At 47.2% G+C, this 20,530-nt stretch overlaps 1 protein-coding gene across 1 annotated transcript in view; it reads right to left on the bottom strand.

Moving 5' to 3' along the window:
- The window catches only part of DEF6 (DEF6 guanine nucleotide exchange factor), a 396,152-nt gene that overhangs the window by 93,605 nt on the left and 282,017 nt on the right, over positions 1-20,530 (bottom strand). The window contains exons 4-7 of the mRNA XM_069633471.1: positions 20,094-20,321; positions 19,404-19,550; positions 15,972-16,080; positions 963-1,261 (exon numbers count right to left, since the gene is read on the bottom strand). Of these exons, the coding sequence (XP_069489572.1) occupies positions 963-1,261; positions 15,972-16,080; positions 19,404-19,550; positions 20,094-20,321 (783 nt within the window). The remainder of the gene's footprint in view (positions 1-962; positions 1,262-15,971; positions 16,081-19,403; positions 19,551-20,093; positions 20,322-20,530) is intronic.

Here is a 20,530-nt window from a genome sequence, read left to right on the forward strand (position 1 = left end):
TGGGGATCATCGGTGCGGTGCAGTCTGACATCTATGTGACTGGGGCATGTTTAGCAAACACTATCAATGTTATGGTGGATTTAAATCATGGAAGAAAACCCCTTTCTACCTGTAAGTAAGAGTACAATAGGCCATTTCAGCTGACAAGCCACACATGCCACAGCCCCAGCTAGTAGACATTGCTGGAAGTTCACCTCCAGTTAATAGCTACAAACATGCCCCAAAGCGCTAATCATAAGGGTGTCAGACTCTGCCACAAAGTTGATCTCCAATCTGTGTGAAACATGCATGTGGTTGTCGGTATCCTTGAGCGCGGTCCGTCTTGTGTTGACAGCGCTATGTGTATAAAATAGCCCTGCCGTTTGTGGTTCTGAACTGGAGGCGATGAAAAGCGAACCATAGGTGTGTCCTTTTCGATTTCAGACATAAGTGCACGAAACAAAGCTGACATAGGTAGCGAGTTACCATTTCCATTCAGTAAAGTACCTCTAATTTATTTTGTCGGGCCAACTTCAGCATTGCCAGCATATGAATAGGTAGCTCTGTCGCCCTATTGACCATTGGAAAACACAAGCCTCTTCTAGTATATGTTCTGAAGATTCTCTTCAATTTCCAAGTGTGCCCCTTTCCGGGGGTAGTGCGGCCTTCCATCCAGTGCTGCTGTTGCCCCCTTCTACAGAGCGGCTAATGCCCCACTAGCCAGTGCAACGATTGCCCTCTTTCCAGAGCTGCTATTGCCCGCCCCACAGGTTTGCTGTTGCCCACTCTCCAGTGCTGCTATTGTCCCCTCTTCAGTGCTTTTGTCGGCCCAACTGAAATGGTCCAGTTGCACAGCAGTCCTCTTATACTGCTGTTGCCCCCCCCTCCCCAGTGATGCTGCCCCATTGCTACCGTTGTCCCTTCCCTACTCTCTGTGTACTTCTCCTACCCCACTAAAGGTATAAGATTCTAAGAACACTTACCTCTTCCGCCTCCCGCAGCTGAACCTCCAGGGCTCGCTGCATCTCTTCGTGCTGCAGCTGCCGCCGCCTCTCCTCCTCCTGCATGAGCACCTCGTTCTGCTGCTGCGCCTCCTTCAATCGCTCTATCTCCTGCTGCTGGCGGTCCTTCTCCTCCTGCAGCTGCATCAGGCGCAGCCGGTCCTCGTCCTTGGCCGCCTTCTGCCTGGCCTTCAGCTCCCGCTGCTCCCGCCGCTTCTGCTTCAGGTCCTTGTGGTAGGACTTCTTGCCCTCCAGCTGCATCCGGATGGCAGTCTGTATCGCTGGGGTCAGAGAGAGGACATGATTGCAGTGAAAAATCCCCATCAGCCACAAAGTTTACACTGTAAAATGATGGTGTCAGGTCCATATGCTGACATTCAGAACTGAGACTACACAAAATGAGGCTTACTGTAAGGGGTTCACCTGAAAATCACAGTTTCTGTTTTAAGGTGCGATGGACAGTGAGGGTGAATAGGATCTTCCGACCATTTTAGGATTTTTACTTTTATATCAAATTTAATAGACAATTAACTGCATCTGTGCCAGAGAGGAGTAGCAGATTACAGGGAGGATAATGACCTTTATTATAGATGTTCCAAATGTATTTCATCAATGTCAATAGAAGTAACAGTTTAAAGGTTATTCTCTGATTAAATTCCCCTGATTGTATATGTTGAACAGTGCACAGAGCAACGATCTCCAGGTTTGGCCATCAAGACCCACATTCATTTTGTGTTTTCAGGAAATCCACAAAAACAATGATATGGGAAATACCGACAAACTGAGATCTTATCCCTAAAGCCTGGTGTGGTCGTGTCTCCCCAGGATCAGTGCTGGAGACCCCAGGCACAGATCCTGATTTATTTGTAGTGCTAATTAAGTGAGAACAGTAAGGGGTGATGTTTAAATTGACTTCAAGGGATTGGCATTTCCTGTGGAACATATTTACAATACATGACTTGCTGGAGTGGGCATTTACATCATCATGCTAGTAAAGATTGACACTCATGCTTTGGGTAGTCAACCTTCAGCATTCTCATTTTTGGGGAGTGTTGTTTTGAGAGGCCGACCTATGGATATTAAACAGATGGTCTCCGCCATTGCAGGGTCTACGCTGTCACACTTTCCGCTCCAGTAAGATGTCTCCACCAGTGGAGTGTCTTCATTGTCACAGCCTCTACCCATCCCTTCCCCAAAACTCCAGCTCATTCTGATGACCCTTTAAAAATGAACACTGCCTAATTTATTGGTGGATACCAGCACTTTGCCAGTAAAGTATGTTATGTGCCATTTACATGGTATTTTCTGCACAGTGTTGAGCGTGTAAAGCTTGCGCTGTGCAGAAAAGCAGACTGAGCTGTACCCGCATCAACTTTGTATGTGGTCGAAGAGGCATGGATCCCAAAGGATTCCTCCTATTTTTACTCCTATAAAAACCAATGAGATCCATTAGGGAGTCATTATAATGCTGGTTGTTTTGTGAAACTAGCATAAAAAGGCACACGAATGTTGGATTCCCCAGGTTCTCGTGCCTTTTGTAGCACCCACCGCACAAAAGAATCAAAATTGCATGTCATTTGCAATGAGACCCGCTGTAACAAGACCATCTCTGTCACCAACTATACTAGTCATGTCAGAGCATGCAACATGTCCCTTAACAGCAACAACACCATCAGAGCTTGTGTGCCGTCTGGGATAACTCTGATGATGTCATTACTTCTTTCCCTGAGTTATCCTCTGCCTATGTGGCCAGGGGACGGCAGCAGCTACCTGATCCTGACCCTGGGGGTGCCTATATGAGTGAGGACCACTTGGGGGAGGCTTCCCTCGGGGGGATGACACAACATCATTAGGAAAGGTCCCTCTATTCTTCAAGCCTTAATGACATATTGCAACACTCTTCTTCAACCATGTGCCAGCTCCACTTTAAGTAATCCCCAACATGGCAAAAGAACAATATATCAACTACTTAGACGAGGAGAGGAGGGGAGCAGTAATGATCACTCCCAAAAGGTTCTCTTACCAGTTTCCTCTACCTCACAGAAGGAACAACGGGATAACAACTGAGATGAGAAAGAGTGATAGAACAATAAAGATCACTAAGACCGGTAAACCCACACAGCGGTCTAGTCTTTGGAAACTATTCAATCATGCTGGGAAGTTTAAAACCAGTGCAGCTGACATCAAGTAGAGAGAGCTGCAGATGCTGAGCTGTACAGCAACCTGCACGGACACCGACCAGTATGCTGAGGCAGAGGACACCGCGGGAAACTGTGTCGAGGCTGACCGAGACAGCAGAAGAGGAAACCGGAATGCAGACGGCTCTCTGCCCGAGAATACAAGGTTGTAGAAATCGTATACAGACACAGCGAGGGCGCAGTGGCCAACGAGACGCGTGGCGAGACAGGAAACCGAAGCAGAGAAGTGCCAAGAACACTTAAAGCACCCAGTACGCGCAGGGAAACCAGAAGGTTGCCTGAGAGTGAAATACTGGGTTGTCTGAGAGTGTACTCTGCTTCATAGAAGCAACACACAAGAAAAGTGAAACCTCTGAAGAAGCTAACATACCTCCAAGCTAGGTGTGATGAATCCGATAGAGTCACCGATTCCCCGTGGTGACCTCCTCCCATGTGGCCAGGGGACAGCAGCCGCTACCTGACCCTGACCCTGGGGGCAGCTATATGAGGGAGGATCAGATGGGGGGAGACAATCTCTGGGGAGATGTCATGATTTCATCGGATGAGACATGGTATCCCCCATCTTCTCTTTAAAATAACCCTTTGATATCCAACACCCTCATGACTTGTTGTGGTATATCCAGTCTTTCTCCCATAAAGAATAGGGAAATCACCCTCTTCAATCCCACTAATCAATCATCCAGAAATCATTCTCCATTTAAACTACTGTAAATTGGTATTTAAGTTTTCCAAATCAATTCTCAAAAGTGAATTTCCTCTCCCAGAATGACCGAAACACAGGGACGAAGAAGAGGAATCGAGCAGTATAGAGCGAGAGAGGCTACAAGCCCAGCGAGTACTCTAGTGGTTGCTTGCAAACTCCTATGCCCGGGAACTTTAAAAGGCAACTGAAGCAAGGAACCAGAGTCTGCTGCTGGCGGCAGAGAGCCGTGCCTTTCTTTGAAGGTGAAGAAACCGAAAAGACAGTAACCGGCTTAGTGGAGCCAGGCAGCTCACCACTGAAGAAGGAAGAGGCTGTGTGAGAAGGACACGCTGTGGGAACGCCAGGAGCCGGTGAGAGACTCCTGGCCGTTCGCAGATGACAGAGAGCAGCGCTTTATTTATTAGAGCCTGGAGAGAAGCAGACATGTGAAATGGAAGCCGTGAGACACAAAGGAATCAAGAAGAGGAGGTCGCTAGAAGGAAGCAGATGGAGATGCTTCTCTGGTTGACCACGGGTGAAACGAAAGACACCAACAAGAGCCGGTGAGTCCACCCCGAGGCAGTGCGGACCCCAGGGTGTATCTCCGGCAATGCTGATTGAAAGTGGTTAACGCAAAAATAACCAAGAAAGAGGGAACAAATGAACTTGAGGTAAAAAGCGGGATTAAGCAAGAAACAAACCCCTTTAGATCGAAAAAGAAATATGTTATGCACATATGTGGAAACGCCAAACCCGATAGTATATCCCGAGGACAGATTGGCTGCCAAAGTGTATATGCATCTTTGGGGAAGGGCAGAAGCCCCGTGTGAATATAAGTCATCCTGGCAGGAAAGTATACCAAGCAATTACAAGTGAGTAAACAGCAGAAGTCCTGGCAGAGAGGATAACAGGCAATCACAAGTGTGTGAATACAAGAAGCCCTGAAAAGAGTATACCAGGCAATCACAAGTGTGTGAATACAGGAAGCCCTGACAGGAGCATATACCAGGCAGCCACAGGTGTGTGAAAGCAAGAAGCCCTGGCAGGTCAGTATAGCAGGCAAAAAGGACTGTATGATATATAGAGACCCTGAGAGAGAATATCAAGTCTAGAAGAGAGATATGTGAACCAGGAGAGGAGAAATAGAAGCCCGGCAGAAAAACATATGAAGTGTTCTGGAAATACAATTGTCAAACAAGTTTATACGTCAATTAGTGTAAGCCTAGAAAGGCACAACGAACTGTTGTATGTCAATATATTCAGAAAGCCAAGAGGAATTGAGGGGAAGGGAACCACCCTCTGGAATAAGGATCTCTATTCTGCAAGAACGTTTGTGTTGGAGCCATTTATTATTCTTTTGTGAACGCTTTTTCTAAACCTCCCACAGTTAAAGACATTTCCCGTTTCACCTTAGAGTTTAGTTTTAGTGTGAGGGTCAGACCAGAACTTTGGATACAGTAATGGTTTTGACTTCCTGACACAGACAGATCCTTAGTTTTGGTTTAGGTACAGAAATCCCTCTTAGAGCAGGGTTAGAGAGGCCTTTTCCCAAACCTTATATTTTCAATAAAAGTCTTTAACCAAAAACATGGCTAACTTGTGTGAGAGTTTCATTCCTGACTCCTCGCATATGCCACAAAGGGGTTGTTGAATCCACACCTTAAAAGAGAAAGCAAAGTCATTGTGAAAGAAAGCCAAGTAAAAGTGAATGCAATGGGAAAAGGGGCAGAGGTCCACTGTATGAAAGAGAGATGTATTATTGAAATACACACTGTTAAACAAGGAACAGTATGCCAACAGTGGGCAAATATCCTTTCATAGATAAAAGGAAAACTCATTGTGTGAAAGCCCTGGCAGGAGAGTATACCAGGCAAAGTTAAGTGGGTGTAATAAGTTGCAAAAGGAAGAGTATTTCAATGAGAACCCATGCCTTTGAGATTGTAAAGTGTCACAAACTAATTGTGTGAAAGTCCTGGCAGGAGAGTAAAGAAGGTGAAAATAAGCACAAAGAGGAATATCTCAAGGAGGATTCATGCCCCTGAGATTGTAAAGTGTCATAAAACCCATTGTGTGAAAGTCCTGGCAGAAGAGTACACCAGGCGAAGTCAAGAGTGTGTAATAAGTTACAGGAGGAGAAGTATCTCAAGGATGACCCATGCCCTATAAGAGTGTAGACAGCAAAAAGGAAAATCCCTAGGAAGTCACATGTCCTTAGGATCCTAAACTTTTTGAAAACCTGAAGAGAAACCTGGGGAAAGGAGCTCTTTCCCTGAGAACTGTAAATGCGCCCAGAGGAGGGAGCTTCCTTTTGGGGTTCTAAAGAACTTGGTTATTCTTTGTTTGAACTTTGCATATTGGTCAATGGAACCAGGAGAAGGGAGCCAGTCCCTGGAATTGTGAATATTATCCACTTGGAACCTGTTCGTTGGATTTACATCTTTGTGTTGAAGTTGAACATTTATGCACCTTGAGATCCGGAGATACTATCCTTTGCACTTTAGGGTTAATTTTTAGAGTGTGAGGGCCAGAATAGGATTTCAGACACGGGACATAGTTTTACATTGGACATCTTGACAAAGGACAGACCCCTTAGTTTCTGGGTGAGGTAGGGAAATACTTTTTAGAGTAGGGATAGTGAGGCATTTTCCACCCCCTTATTTATTTGAATGAAAGTGTATAACCAAAACCATGAGTCCTCTGTGTCCACATGTCATTCCCGGCTCCTCACACATCACAACATCTGTACGGTTACAGTATCATAACATCATCAAATCTAAGCCGCCGCCGCAGCATCAATTTTTGTACAGCATCTGCACCGACATCATCCATGCTGTCACTGTGTCTGTGCTGTCAAAGAGCAGAGTCACTACAGAGTGTCCCAAGCGTCTCAGCATCCCCACCATCACATTTCCATATCCCACAGTGTATTCATTCCTTCCTCAACATGGTCATTACCTTCCTACTTCACCGTCATGGCAACCTCTCCGAAGCTGTATCAATAGATTCCCAGTCTTATTATTAAATCTCTGCATTGTCTTTAAACCTCTTGTTTTGAGCAATAACCCATAAGCGGTATCTGTACATCACCCATCTTGTCTATACCTCAACATTCTGTGTACACTGCCCCTCTCATGTTCCCAACTCTATCATGGCGACCACCCGTATGTTAATGCCGCTAACTGGTCATCTTCAGCTGGCAAAGGGGTTACCAGAGCATTTCTGCCTAGCAATGGCTATAGACTACTGCTGTGTACACCCTGGAAAACTTCAGATGCCATGGACATTTTCCACTTGAGGGGAACAGCTATTTTGGAACAACCCTTTCAGCAGAGGCGTTGCTAGTGGGGGGCTGAGGGGGCTATAGCCCCAGGTCTTTTGATTGTAGCCCCGGGTAGAAGCTCAGGGGTTCCACCAAAAAGGCTAGCTAGCCCCCAGTCCCGGCAGTACCAAAATTAGCATAGCCCCGGATCTTTTCCAGAGCTAGCAACATCCCTGCCTTTCAGTACTCCGTTTGCATACTCTGTCCTTTTGCTTCGGAGTTTTCCCCCGCTTGCCCACTTTCTTATAGCATTTCCCTGGGTTGTGGTCCTCTTATATGCCGCACAACACTGGATTTAAAGAATTCAGACCCCCCACATCAATTTCCAATCATTTAGAAAGCACAATACAGGTCCAAGAAGGGCTGAGCTGGATCACTGCTTCTGGTTTGCATGCCATGGGTGGCTAGAGGAACTCTGCTAGGCCCGAGTCTGTTGCAGGATCGCCGTCTTTCCCCTCACAATCTTTGAGAGGCCTCACTGAAGTAAGGCCACCAATAAGAAGCATGCAGATTTGGCCGCACCATCCCACAATGAGGGCGTTGAGACTTGAGCCTCTGCGTGGTGATGCCACAATGGATATATAGCCTGTGAGCAAAAAACACCACCCCGCAATCCAGCGGCCTGTAATCGGTATCCCTACATATTCTCCCCACCAAAAATATCGCCGTACATATGGTTGTTTGTCTTGCCATAGGCAATATTTTTGGGGGGGATAATTTGTGGGAGCGGGGGTTGAGGGGGTGTGCTCCACACATTTAATAATAATGCAGGGGTTGCGGGGGTGTCCCCCGCAAGGTCCATGGCTCAATATTGCGGCAAAAATATGGCGATATTTTTGTATCGCAATATTTTTGCAGTGATATTAACACATGGAACCCTGTAATCAGTGGGATATTTTCTTAAAAGAGAGATAGTCAAAAGGAACTTCAGAGGGAAGAAGAAACAAACTGTACACTTCTTTGATGCAAACTTTTTTAACAAGATAGGGAGCTCACACCCTTGGACCTGCTGCTCAGCACACATTGACTGTCCATTTAAAATGTTGGGACATATTTCGCAATCAGACAAGTGTAGTGCCTGGAGTCCTACTGTACCATGTGATGTGCAACGGGCCTCAACTATAGGAGAAAGCGGTCCATAATGGAGGAACAATGGACCGATCACCCATTCGTTTCTGTCCAGACTGAGGGATTAACAACCCACTCAGGTGTAAAGAAAGGGGTTCACAAACGTTTACAACATAAATGAGCCCAGAGCTCAGCCTGAACTGGGTATAGGAATGGGGAATTTTCAAAAGAAACTAAAAAGGAGAAATTCTGGCTTGCTTGATATACACAATGGGCCTCATTACGAGGCAGGCGCTGACGGAATGAAGGGGGCCGGTACGGGACCGGCCCCCTTCATTCCGTCAGGGCTGATTACGAGCTTCCCATCGCGGGACCCGGATCGGAAGCCCGGTAAAACCAGGCGTCCTTTCCGGGTCCCGCGAGAGGAAGTGGGAGGTAACAACGGGACACTTATAATGTGCCCGTTGTTACCTCCATCCCCATTCCCATTGAGCCCTATGGGGGCTCAAATGGGAATGGGGAATGGTTCCTGCAAGGAGGATTCACCGGGTCCTCCTATGTCGGAATGACCCGGTAAGTCCCCATTGCAGGAACTCAGAAAAGGAGCCCGGTTTGGAGGCAGCCATGGAGCTAATAGCTCCATGGCTGCTTCCAAACTCGTAATGAGGCCCAATGTGTTTCAAAGAGCTTGAGGGCCAGAGTCTGTCAGCCTGTCCCTCAGTTCCACGGAGCTCCGCCTCCTGGCAGTCAAAGAAAAACCACTCATAGGCAATGGGCCTTTAAGTGTCCTCTGCACTTTTGCTGTGGTTAGTTTGGGTCTTTCTGACGGTGCCATAGTCAGGATGTTGAGGTCTCTTTGGGTGGCTCTCCCCACTTGCTAAACATGCTACACAGTCACGCAGTACCCATACAAAAGATAGGCAGGCTCAAAAGCCGGTATATCTGTCTGAGAGAGATGTGAATTGAGGAATAGGGACGCGTGTGAACAGGCATGAAAGGGGGCAGGACTCAGGGGGAAGTCCCCCATTATAAAAACATGGGAGTATGAAGGAAAGGGTAACATTGAATAGAAGTTATTTGGGAAAAGGCGTGGAAGGAGCAGGCAATGCTGGCATGGGCACATGAAAGGCGCCCATAACTTAGAACCTGACAGTGTTTCACTGTCAACATTTGACACAGTTTTCATCATCAAACAGACATGTCGTCCTTGTAGCAGGTATTTACATGTTTTACTGCCTATCTTTTGGCCTAGCGACTTTTGATGTAAACACAAGACACATGTTAGGGTCTTGGCTTACTGGAAGTTCTTACACACTTTGGTCACAGTCCCCGAGATTTCAGTGAGGCTTGGAAGCTTTAGGGTATACGACCCGAAACACTGGCAACTGACATTGCCCGAGTTATTGGCAGAGCAGGATGAGCACGTGCTTCCCCTGTAGGACCGCTCTATGGCCTTTGCCACCAACTTCTTTCTCCTCTTTCTTCCTCAAAACCCTGCAAAGAGCAGGCCCTTCTTCTCCCCAGGGTGATTATGGGTTCCCACGCCCTCTGCATCGTACCCTCCCCTTCCTGGTTCAGTAGCTTATGTATTCTCCGGGCTCTGTCTCTCTTCTCTGCACCCTTATTTGGGTCTCGCTGCTTAGTGGCACCTCATCTACTCCTTCTACTCTGCTTCATGGGTGTCCTGTCCTTGGCCTGTCTCCACCCATCCTAGGGTGTTTCTACTTGTGCCACTCCCTTTTCGCCACTGCAAAACTATGTCTTCGGCTCCCCCTTCTCCACTCCCTTTGCCTCAGTTGTGCTCTCAGGCTCACTTATTTTCCCTGCTTGCTCACTTTCCTGGCATGTCTTAGCTACAGCTGCCTTTGATCCGGCACACGCCATCAGAATCTGAAATTGCAAGAAGTTTGTATTGTCATGGCCCGCCCCCCCTGGCTCTGCAAATGACACGCCTGGATCAGCTGTAGTGTGTAGCCTTTTCTGCACTGGGATTGGATAAGAAACTTTAAACTTGGTACCCACCTTTGCCTCCTTATACTTTCATTGATATTACAGCTCTGTGGGGTAAACTATCAAGACTGGCGTCTGCCATCTTGCCATTCACAACACTCCCGTAATCAGTGCAGGACTCTGCATTGCCTGGAGCACTGTAGTGCCAGTCAGAGCACAGTCTGTTATGTTCATGGACAATCTTCCTGTACTCCAGTTTCCTGGAAAAGGAAAGGTGCACGTCGTTTGTCTCGCCAGTGGCGGAGGCATCTTTTGGTGTGGGGGAGGGCGGATAATAGGGCACCAGTGGGAGGCTGGGGGTGCACTGGGTACCAGGTGGGAGCCAAGTGGGTGGCTGCACCCGCCCCCTGTGGCTCTGACACAGACTCTCGCATCAAATCCTTGTACAATATTAGCTGGCTGCAAACACTCTGTGGTTGGGCTCCGGCCAATGCGTCCCCCTGCTTCAAGTCCATTTGCTTGTGTGCTAGTTACAATTTAACAAACAACGCCACAATACGGTCCATGTCTTTCAGATGCATTTTTTATCATGCCTGGCGGGTGATGCATGCCACGGTACAGATCAAAGGGATGAGAACAGTAATACAGGTTAGAGATGGGCTGAAGCACCCATGAGTTCCTTCATACTCCTCCTCCAAGCACGACATCACATAGTGAGGGGTGGCACATGGCCGGCCTGGTCTGCCCAGCATCAACTCCTAAGCTAAGGCATGGGACTTGTCACACTACCAGACTGCCATGCAGCAGATGGTCATGCCGGTGGCTCAAAGCATGGCTCTGGCTAGGCCTTTGGATATATGCATCACTAGTTTACAGCAGGCCATGCCTCCTTTGCTACCCTGCCCAGGACAAGGATACAGAGGAGCGCGCTCAAGGGCACGGTATCAATAACATCTGCCGGTTCCGGTTGGTTTTGGAGGAACAGGGAAGAACCTGTTTTGATGAGACTTTCATACATCGGATTTGTTTAGAAACCTCATCTGAGGAGAGCAGGGGAAAGGCAGAGAAGGAGGGAGGAGAGGTGGCCGAAGAGGGGCCAGAGGAAGAGCAGAGATTAGAGGGAGAAGGGGGAGAGGTAGAGAGAGAGGACAGGATGTCCTGAGCTTCAGAGATGAAATGAGAAGCCAGTGCTGTGCAGAGGGCCTGAGAAGGGACAGGAGAGGTAGAGACTGCGGCAGGAATGGCCAGTTCCTTGCAGATTTTAAAGAGTTCAGCCGAGTTGTTGGATGCTGCAGAGACGCGGGCTTGGATGTGAGCTCTCTTCTTAGTGCGAACAGAGAGCCGGTATTACCTTTGGAGCAGGCGGCAGGCCAGTTTGTCAGAGGATGTACATGAGGCACGCCATTTCCTCTCAGCCACCCTGCACCTGTGTTTAAGGGTGACGAGGTCTGAGTCGTACCAGGAGTTGCACTTGGCTTTCGGTTTCAGGCGGATCCTCATGACAGGGGCAAGAACATCAAGAGTATCGGATATAGCAGAGTAGAGCACGGAAAGGGCTGTGTCAGGGTGTGAGTCAGCCAAAGGGGGGCGGGGGGAGAGAAAGTGGTGGCGAAAGCCTCAACTGACACGCGCTTCATGGGTCAGATGACCGAGAAGGTGGGTGGCAGTGATGGAGGTGGCTTGGCCTGAGGGGTAAGGAGGGTGAGGTGGGAGGAGAGGAGAAACTGATCACTCCAGGAAAGAGGAGTGTGAGAGGGATAGAAAGGGGAAGGTCTGAGGAGATCAGAACATCCATAGTAGGCCCTTCAGAGTGAGTCGGGCCAGAGGGGAGAATGGAGAGTGAGAGAGAGTTACAAAGGTTGCAGAAGAGTCCAGAGGAAGGGCTGAAGCCGTTTATCTATATATAAAGATATATAGCCCGGAGACCAGGGGTGGACTGGCCTATCAGGTACTCTGGAGAATTCCCGGTAGACCTCTGCACCCCGGGCCACTTTTGTGTGGTAATCTATTTTATTTTCAAATTTTCTACTAGACTTGGGCTTGCTGAAAATGTGTAGTATGGGGCCACTTTGAACATTATTTCTAGGGCCTCTTTTGGTTCCCAGTTCACCTGTGCCAGAGGCATAAACTCAGTATACCTATGGCGAACATCAAGATAATCGTCAAGAAAACTGAAGACAGGGTTCCGAACCCCTGGAAGACGTCAAGGAAATCAAGGCAGGTTGGTCCCATAGATTCCCATAGGCACCACAGAAACTGACCGGTCAGAGCAAAATAATGGCTTTGCTATTTGCCAAGAGGTGGCCAACAAAGATCAGATATTCTCGCTTACAAGTAAAACATGCATCGTCACCTCCACGCCTCTTGGATGGGCAAAGATGCCCCCTCCCTGGGTGATGTGCCTTCTAAGTCAAGAGAGGGAAATTGTATTATGCTTTTCCTTCCAATTGAACTTGCTCTGAGTTTAATTTAAAAAAATCCAGAAGTCAGGATTGCTGGATGAATCGAGGAGCCCCCGTCCTTACCCCTAATATCTATCACTGGGCTGGTCCTGTCTTGTTCCTGGGGAAATAATCTGTGCGTATTTGAGGTTGTCTCAGAACAAGATTGAGGACTTGCAAGTGGGTTGTAATAATCTCTCCATGCCAAAACAAAAGCAAATTGCTTTGCAATGTGCAGTCTTGAAAAACAAAAGCACATTTTCTTATACATTTTTGAATATGGGACAATTTATTTTCATTTGTTTTTCACTTGCCGGTTTAGGGTATTTACGCTGCATCAATAGAAACTGTGGCCGCAAGAGCATATATATATATATATATATATATATATATATATATATATATATATATATATATATATATATATATATATATATATATATATATATATATATATATATATTTGTGAAAGTGTGTTTGTATGTTTGGGGTTGGCTCCAGCCCCATAAAATTTGGTGGGCTGAAATTCTGGCCCAAGTTCGGCACACCAGTCTGGGGTGTTTGTATTTGAATTTGTATTTATTTTAATTTATATTGCGCTTTAATGCAAAGCGCTTTACAAGAGGAACAAGCAAATACAACAAGCAATACATGACAATTGAATCTAAACCAGAAAACAGTACAAGGAACAATTTATATTATTGATGAGGTTAAGCGCTAACGGAGAGGGACCATAGTGAGAGAGGGGGTAGAAGGTGTAGGTGGAGATAGAATCAGTAGTGAGAGAGGAAGCAAAAAGTTGCTAGGGGGTGAATGGAAGAGATAGGATTTTAGAGAAGTGCAGAATGAAGGGTAGGAGGTAATAAAGCGGACGCGGAGGGGTAGGCGGTTCCAATGGGAAGGAGCGGAAGGGGCTCGGGTGGAGGAGGAGAGAGAAGGAAGAGATCCGCAGAACGGAGTGAACGAGAAGGAGTATAGAAGGTGAGAAGGGAGGATAGGTAGGGATGGGCAAGACCATAGAGGGCTTTGAAGACTAGATAGAAGAAATTCAATTTGAGCTGGGAGTGAAAAGAGAGCCAACCTAGTGAGTTAAGAGAAGAGGAGATGGAGTCGTGAGGTGAGAGAAGGCAGAGGGAGCGGATGGCAGAGTGGTAGATAGATTTGAGAGGTGAGAGGACGGGAGTCCAAAGAAAAGAGTGGAGTAGTAGAAGAGTCTGGAGAAGATGAGGGAGGTGATTAAGAGTTTAGTAGCGTGAAAGGTTACGAAGGGACGAACTTTACGGACGCTGTAGAGGTGGAAGCGGCAAGATCTGGCAGTGAGAGAAATGTGGTGAGAAAGAGAGAGGTGGGAGTCAATGTGGAGACCAAGGTTGCGGGTGTGGGGAGAGAAGGGGAGTTGGGAAGGGGGAAAGAGAATGAAAGGAGGAGGGGAGGGAGTAGGAAGAGTGTTGGCAGGGAAGAATAGGACTTCGGTTTTATCTGCATTAAGAGTAAGGAATGCGATGTTCTGGTGATGGTGAAACCTGACCAACTCCACTCATTGGCCCTGTACTATCAGTATAAGCGGTTTCTGGAGATTGGCGATTTTGTGTCTTTTCCAAAAATAGGAAGTTAGGACACAAGGTCGGCACACCAGTCTGCGGTGTACTGGTGATAGTGAAATTTGACCAACCCCACCCATTCACCCTGCACAGGGGTCGAGTGGGGTCCGGCCTTGTGCTATCAGTATAGGCGATTTTGTGAGATTGCGATTTTTCAAAAATAGGAAGTTAGGACACAATAAAACATACACAAGGCTATAGCACGTGCATGTCAGCTACAGACCAGTGCAACGCTGAGTGGTACCGCTAGTTTCTCATAAGAACGATGTTGTGTAAAGACATTTTATTGTGCTAAATGATGTTACCCCAGTTTGATGACCTGATGCCAGTGGTGCACAACATGCGACCTGTGGGCCAAATACAGCCCTTCAGACATTGTTTATGGCCCTCCAAAGAGTTTAATGATGAAGCGTTGCATAGCCTAAAGTCGCTTAGTCTGTCACGTCATGTGTGTGAAGCCTCTATGCTCCATTTTGTGCATTTGCATCATGGTGGTTTTATATAGATTTAAAAACATGGTTTCAGCCACATAATACAAGTAAATCAAAGTGGTAATGCCATCAAAAGGTGTAGTGCAGGCTTGCATTGTGTATATGGCAATGCAAGCCCTGGAATGCTGGTCAGGTGGCAACCTTGTGTTCAATGTATCACATGCTAGAGTAGACCAGTAATAAGTAAAAAGGGCACCTGAAAACCCATGATTTTCTAAATTCAAATTGGTGCATGGATGCCTCTACCAGCAGTCATTCCAATGCATGGTGCGACCCACTGTATGAGGCTTGTGTGGTACATTCGGCCCTCCAGTGAAACAAGTTCTGCCCCCTTGCCCTACGCTGTCTCCGATTGAAACAGTATGTTATAGTTTTGGTTCAGGAACCCTTTGAGCCTAGGGCGCCAATCAGTTAAAAATAGTGTTGCAGAAAATTCCTTGTCTGACTGCATAGCCATCAATTAAAAGATTAGTGAATTCCTACTCCGTCCTTTGAATAACCGGATATGGTGTGTCATGGGGAGAACTTTGTAATCCGTAATCATCTCTTTTATTTTGAGAGAAATTGTGTTAGATTATCATATAAACAAGATAATCCTACTTACTAGATTTTTCAAAATCCTCTACAGATGCCAAAAGGCTAGGTCCTACTCCCAAAGTTACAAGGCCACTGGATTTAACTGGACTTCACAATGCATTTCAGACCCTTCAGCAGGTTCCTTCTCTTGATGGTCTAAGCTGATGACTCTTCAGATGTCACAAGATCCATCACTTTCTCTCTCAGACAGCATCCAAGCTAAAAAAGACCGGGGCAAAACAGGGCCTGGGTTTTTCCAGTGCTAGTTTTAGCCCTTTCACCCAACCAAATATATTTGTTGCCGCTCTTATTCAGAACGTTGTTTCTAAATTGCCATGACCACAGGTAGCCCCATAGAAGATGAGTAGGTAGAGCTGCATGTACTTCTGAGTGCCCAAAGTTTACTTTCTATTAATTGCTGTGCAAAAATGCTATAGTACCTTCTCCAGCTTTGAGGGACGTCTAGAGGACAGGAGCTGTAGGACTTCCAGCAGTAGAGTCACTAGATGAGAAATATGTACCCCATTCCATGTTAATAGTTCCTCCTTTGTCTCCCCAACACTGCAATTGTGATACCAATACTGTCTCTTAGCAACCATGCCGCTGACCTATCATGCCAATGCTTCCCCCACCTGTCGCTATTCCATCCCATTTTGTGTACCCACCTGTCGTCCACTCCTGCCTCTGCCTGGTGTCGGTAGCACTCATCTCGTAGGTCCGGGATGGGGTCTTCACACAGAACATGCATCGCTTCCCATCACGGTCTGGAAGCAGCTATGGTGGTAGAGATAGGAGATGAAAAAAGTGAATGTAATCAACTGCCGAGCTACCGTGATACCCAATTCGGTATTCAGTGTTATATCAGATATTTTATAAAGAAAGACTATGGCCCTCATTACGAGTATGGCGGTCTGGGAAGTACGGTACCGGTAAGCATGCCAGTACTGTACTTCCCGACAGGCATACTACGGGCTCTGCTAGCGGGAACCATTTCACCTGCCCATTTTTTCCTGGCAGGTGTAACGGCACCCGCGAGCAGAGCACGTCGGATGCACCCGCACATGCAGAGTGATTCCGGCACCCGAAAATGGGCAAGTACCCGGTCCGCCTAACTCGGCATGACACGGTTCTTGCCCATTCACGGGTGCCGGGAAAAATGCAACTCCGGCAGCAGCCATGCTGTTTTTACCAGCACAGCTACCGCCAGAGTTGTAATGAGGCCCTATATATCGAATATTTTTATAACAAACATTTTTTATACAGATTGCATTCAGGAGTGGGGTAAAGGGTTACATATTTTTGGGAAACGGTTGGGGTGGGTTTTTTAAGGGTCGGAAATGGGGGATTGGGGGGGCCCCCAACACATTTTTATTTTTAAAAAGGGCATTCTCTATAAAATGTTTCGTTATAAAATATTCGATATATGTGCATTTTCTATAAAATACTTCGGTATAAAGACACGTAACCACCACATTCTTCCAATACAGAAAGAAATCTGCCAAGGTCACGTCCTTAGAGTGACGTACGTCCAAAAGAGACATTTTAAACCCAAAATAATATCATTTTTTATTTCTTCCTAATTGTTTCAACCTTAAACAAAGCAACATTTGGATGGGAGCTCCAGTGGGACAGTGCTGGTTTTCAGCTGCCTATCAGCTTTTACAGGGCACGAGCACTTAAACCCCCTTAAGTGCCAGGCTATGATGCAGGTCTATGCAAAAACGACAGGCAAACTCGTCCTTGGCACTTAAGTGGTTTTAAAGCACATGCAAAAAACCACTGCAACCCAAGATATGCTTCCCAATTACAGAAATGGCACCAGAATGACATAAAAAGCTTTACCAATCAAAATCCCAGTAGAAGGAGATGTAGGAGGGGGCGGGGTTTGGCCTTTTTATGTACGCATTTCTATATATGCAGGGTCCACCGTTCACCACCAGGGTGGTCTCTTGGCACTGAGCAAGGCAAGAAGGCAGGATGGGCTGATGGTGATTACTTAGTGAAGAACCAGGTTTCCAGGGTCTTTGAATTCTGTCAGGAAATATGTTCTGGAGTTGAGAAGCAATGACAAAGAAGGCGCCTTTTTCTGAGAGCGCTTTGTGGAGTGGCGGAGGGACATGGATTCCTATGGTGTGGCAGTAGGGATGAAGATGGTCAGATGTAAATGGAGAGTGGGGGCAGGTGATGGAAGGCGCAGAGGGAAGCACTATTGCCATAATCGTGTTGTGGGATTGAGCTCTAAAATGGCAGCAACAGACAGTCAAAATGTCCCACTCCACAATGGAAACAGATGAAATAATCACGGATTAAGCGACTAAGTGACCTCGGGCGTCATCGCCTCATCGGCCCAGGTGTGCCATCTCAAAGTCTTAGATGTACACTATAGTGCAAGGAATTACAGCCCCTTCCCTCCTCAAGAACAATGGAGGGAAAACTACTTTACACTATCCCCTCCTCCCCAAAGAAGTTCTCAATGTAGGGTCTAACCTGGTGAAAACAAGAGCAAACCAAAAGGAACTTCAGAGGGGGTTTATCCAGCAGCAGACAGGAAAATAGAGCGGTAGCTGCAACCCAGCCAGCAGACATACTCTGGAATAATGGGTTCCAAGATGGCGGCTGGCATATTTAATGACTTCCTGCAGAGTGACAGGTCCACAGAGCCTTTATGAGCATGCTCAGAACACGTGACTTCTCCAGCCAATAAAGGCGAAACCATTCACCCACAGCCCTATTTAAGAACTAGCTCCCAGCACAGCAGGAAGATGAAGTTTCATAAAGGTAGAGCAGGAGTTTGGAGGCAGAGACAGAGTGCTGGTAGATGTTAGAGTTGAGAGCAAAAGGAGTTAGAGCAAAAGCAAGAATTCTGAAAAAAGGTGGGCAAAGGGTAGGAGAGGAGGCTGAAGGTGGTTAAGAATAGGGAGCCAGTGAGAGGTAACATTAATAAAGGAGACGAGGAGGGTGAAAAGGGTTGTACGGAGGAGAGACAGAAGACAGTAAAAACGAGGGGGAGGGTGAAAGGAGTGGTAAGGTGAGGTGGAAGACCAGGAAACAAGAGGAAGAGAGTGCAAGTGGCGAGGAGGAGCATCAGACAGAGAGTAGAGGAAGGTAGTCTGTGTTAAGAGATACTTGGAGAGGTGAGGTGGGGAGTGTATTCAGGAGGTGTATGGATGTGATATTAAAGGCGGTGGTGATCAGAGACAGCGAAAGGTTGGTGGTGTTATTAAAGGAGGATAGGGGGAGATACAGTGAAAGATGGCTAGAGGAGATACTCTAGGAGGATAGGGGACTATTGTACTGAATGAGATGAGGTTGGAGGAGAGGGCACTAGAAGTCCTAGACGTTTCAGGAGGTAGAAATGGTAGAGTGACCATGGGAACGCTGGAGGAACAGTATCATGGCAGGGCTTTAAGGAGGTGCAGGTGAAGCACCACACAATGGAGGAGGAGAGGCTGGAGAAGGGGATGAGAAGGAACCCCCAGGATAAAGGAGGTGAAAGAAGAGAGTAGGAAGTTGAATTTGAAGGACTGAGAAGATGCAGACAGGGGGAATCACACCCATAGCCAGGAGGTATGACACAAGGTTGGTTGGAGGCAGGAGCACAAGACTGTTGTGACTCTTCGGGGATTTAGACGAGGATGTAGTGTTAGGTGCAAGAGTCAGGACCTCACGAATGGGAGGTGAAGGACGATCCTTGACTGTGCCCGCGAGAAGCTCAAGTGGCCAGCCTTTTGGTGGAAGCTCTGGCTCTCCTTCCCATGTGGCCTAACTCGAGCTTTCACCACAACCAGGCCTAACGAGCAGGCACACGCAGGGCTCCAGATAGCCAGACAGAGGGATCTCCCTGGAAAGAATAAACAGAGGAGAAGAGTTGATGGAAGCGGGAAATCAGAGACTTGTTTTTGGACCCAGAGACTTTGTGTGCTCTACACTGAAGAGATGGCCCATAAGAAAGAAGAGTCTTGCATCAGCACAGGGCTTCAAAAGGAACCATGGGATGCTGGGGATTGCACACGTCAGGGGAGCATTACAGTGCACTCATCATGCTTCCTGCTATGTGGCTACACATCACTCCAGGCTGTCATCACTCTCTGTCTAACCTCCACACAGCAGTTCTTATCCAGGGAGATGATCCCCTTCTTCTCCTTTCGCTCTTCGTTGACGTAGTAACAAATGGAGGTCGTGGTCAGGGTGAACCAGCGTTCCGTCCAGTTCCTGCGGAGGATGCCTCTCTTCCACAGGTAACCCTGCATCGGACCCGAGAGGAGGAGAAAACAGAGGGTTATTATCACATCAGGCTGGTGAAAGAGAGGCGGCAAAGGGGAAGCGGGAACACAAGGTGGAAGGAGGAGGAGCGTGTGGCATGATTACCTGTTCCGATGCCGCTGATCTGCCATCCTATCTCAGCATTTCCCACAATTCCAGAGGTCTGTCCTCCTGATCTAGTGACGCATGCTTGTCCATGTTACTGACAGTATTCCCCACTATTTTACAGATCAGCCTCCCTAGGATTTACATCAAGCCTTCAGGCCTGACCACTTCCATTAATTGTGCCTCCTAGGATCTGACATCTGCCCACTTCCTAGGGACACAGGTTTCCCAAATGCAGTGCGATACCTTCTGAGGCTGGTGAAAGCAGTGAAGCCCTGACCCATGAAGTATAAAAGTCAAGGCCCGAAGACGTTTCTAGAACCGACAGAATTGCTGAGTGCGGCACCCACTAACAAAACACACATGCAATCATCTTCTGGATGGGGAATGTGGGAAGATAGTTAAAATAAAGCGGAAACCTGTTTGAGGACATCTTGGATGACCTCCTCATAGACCTCCTCTATCGCCATGCTGATGATGTCTTGTTCGATCCCCTTCAAGATGCCCCCAGAGTTAACCAGCTCTAGAAACTTCCAGACTGTAAGACCCGTCTGTTGGAGGGGCTCCTGCGAGAGACACTCTTCTAAGACCACGCAGTTCAGCTCCATGTTCATGGCCAAGTAGACTTTCTTCATCAAGTACTCCACCTAGAGATAGCAAACACAGACCACCAGAATAATCAATGCAATGACCTACACAATCATCATGATACAGATGCCAGCTGTCAACATCATCAAAACCATCAATAATACAGGGTTCAGTTCAAAGTGTTTGGTCAGAGAATGCATCCATTAGCATACCAACATATAACACATTATAAAAGTATTGCTTTGGACCACCAGCATCACTTCGAAAA

This window comes from Ambystoma mexicanum, chromosome 13, assembly GCF_040938575.1.
Source record: "Ambystoma mexicanum isolate Mex_15411 chromosome 13, UKY_AmexF1_1, whole genome shotgun sequence".
NCBI lineage: Eukaryota > Metazoa > Chordata > Amphibia > Caudata > Ambystomatidae > Ambystoma > Ambystoma mexicanum.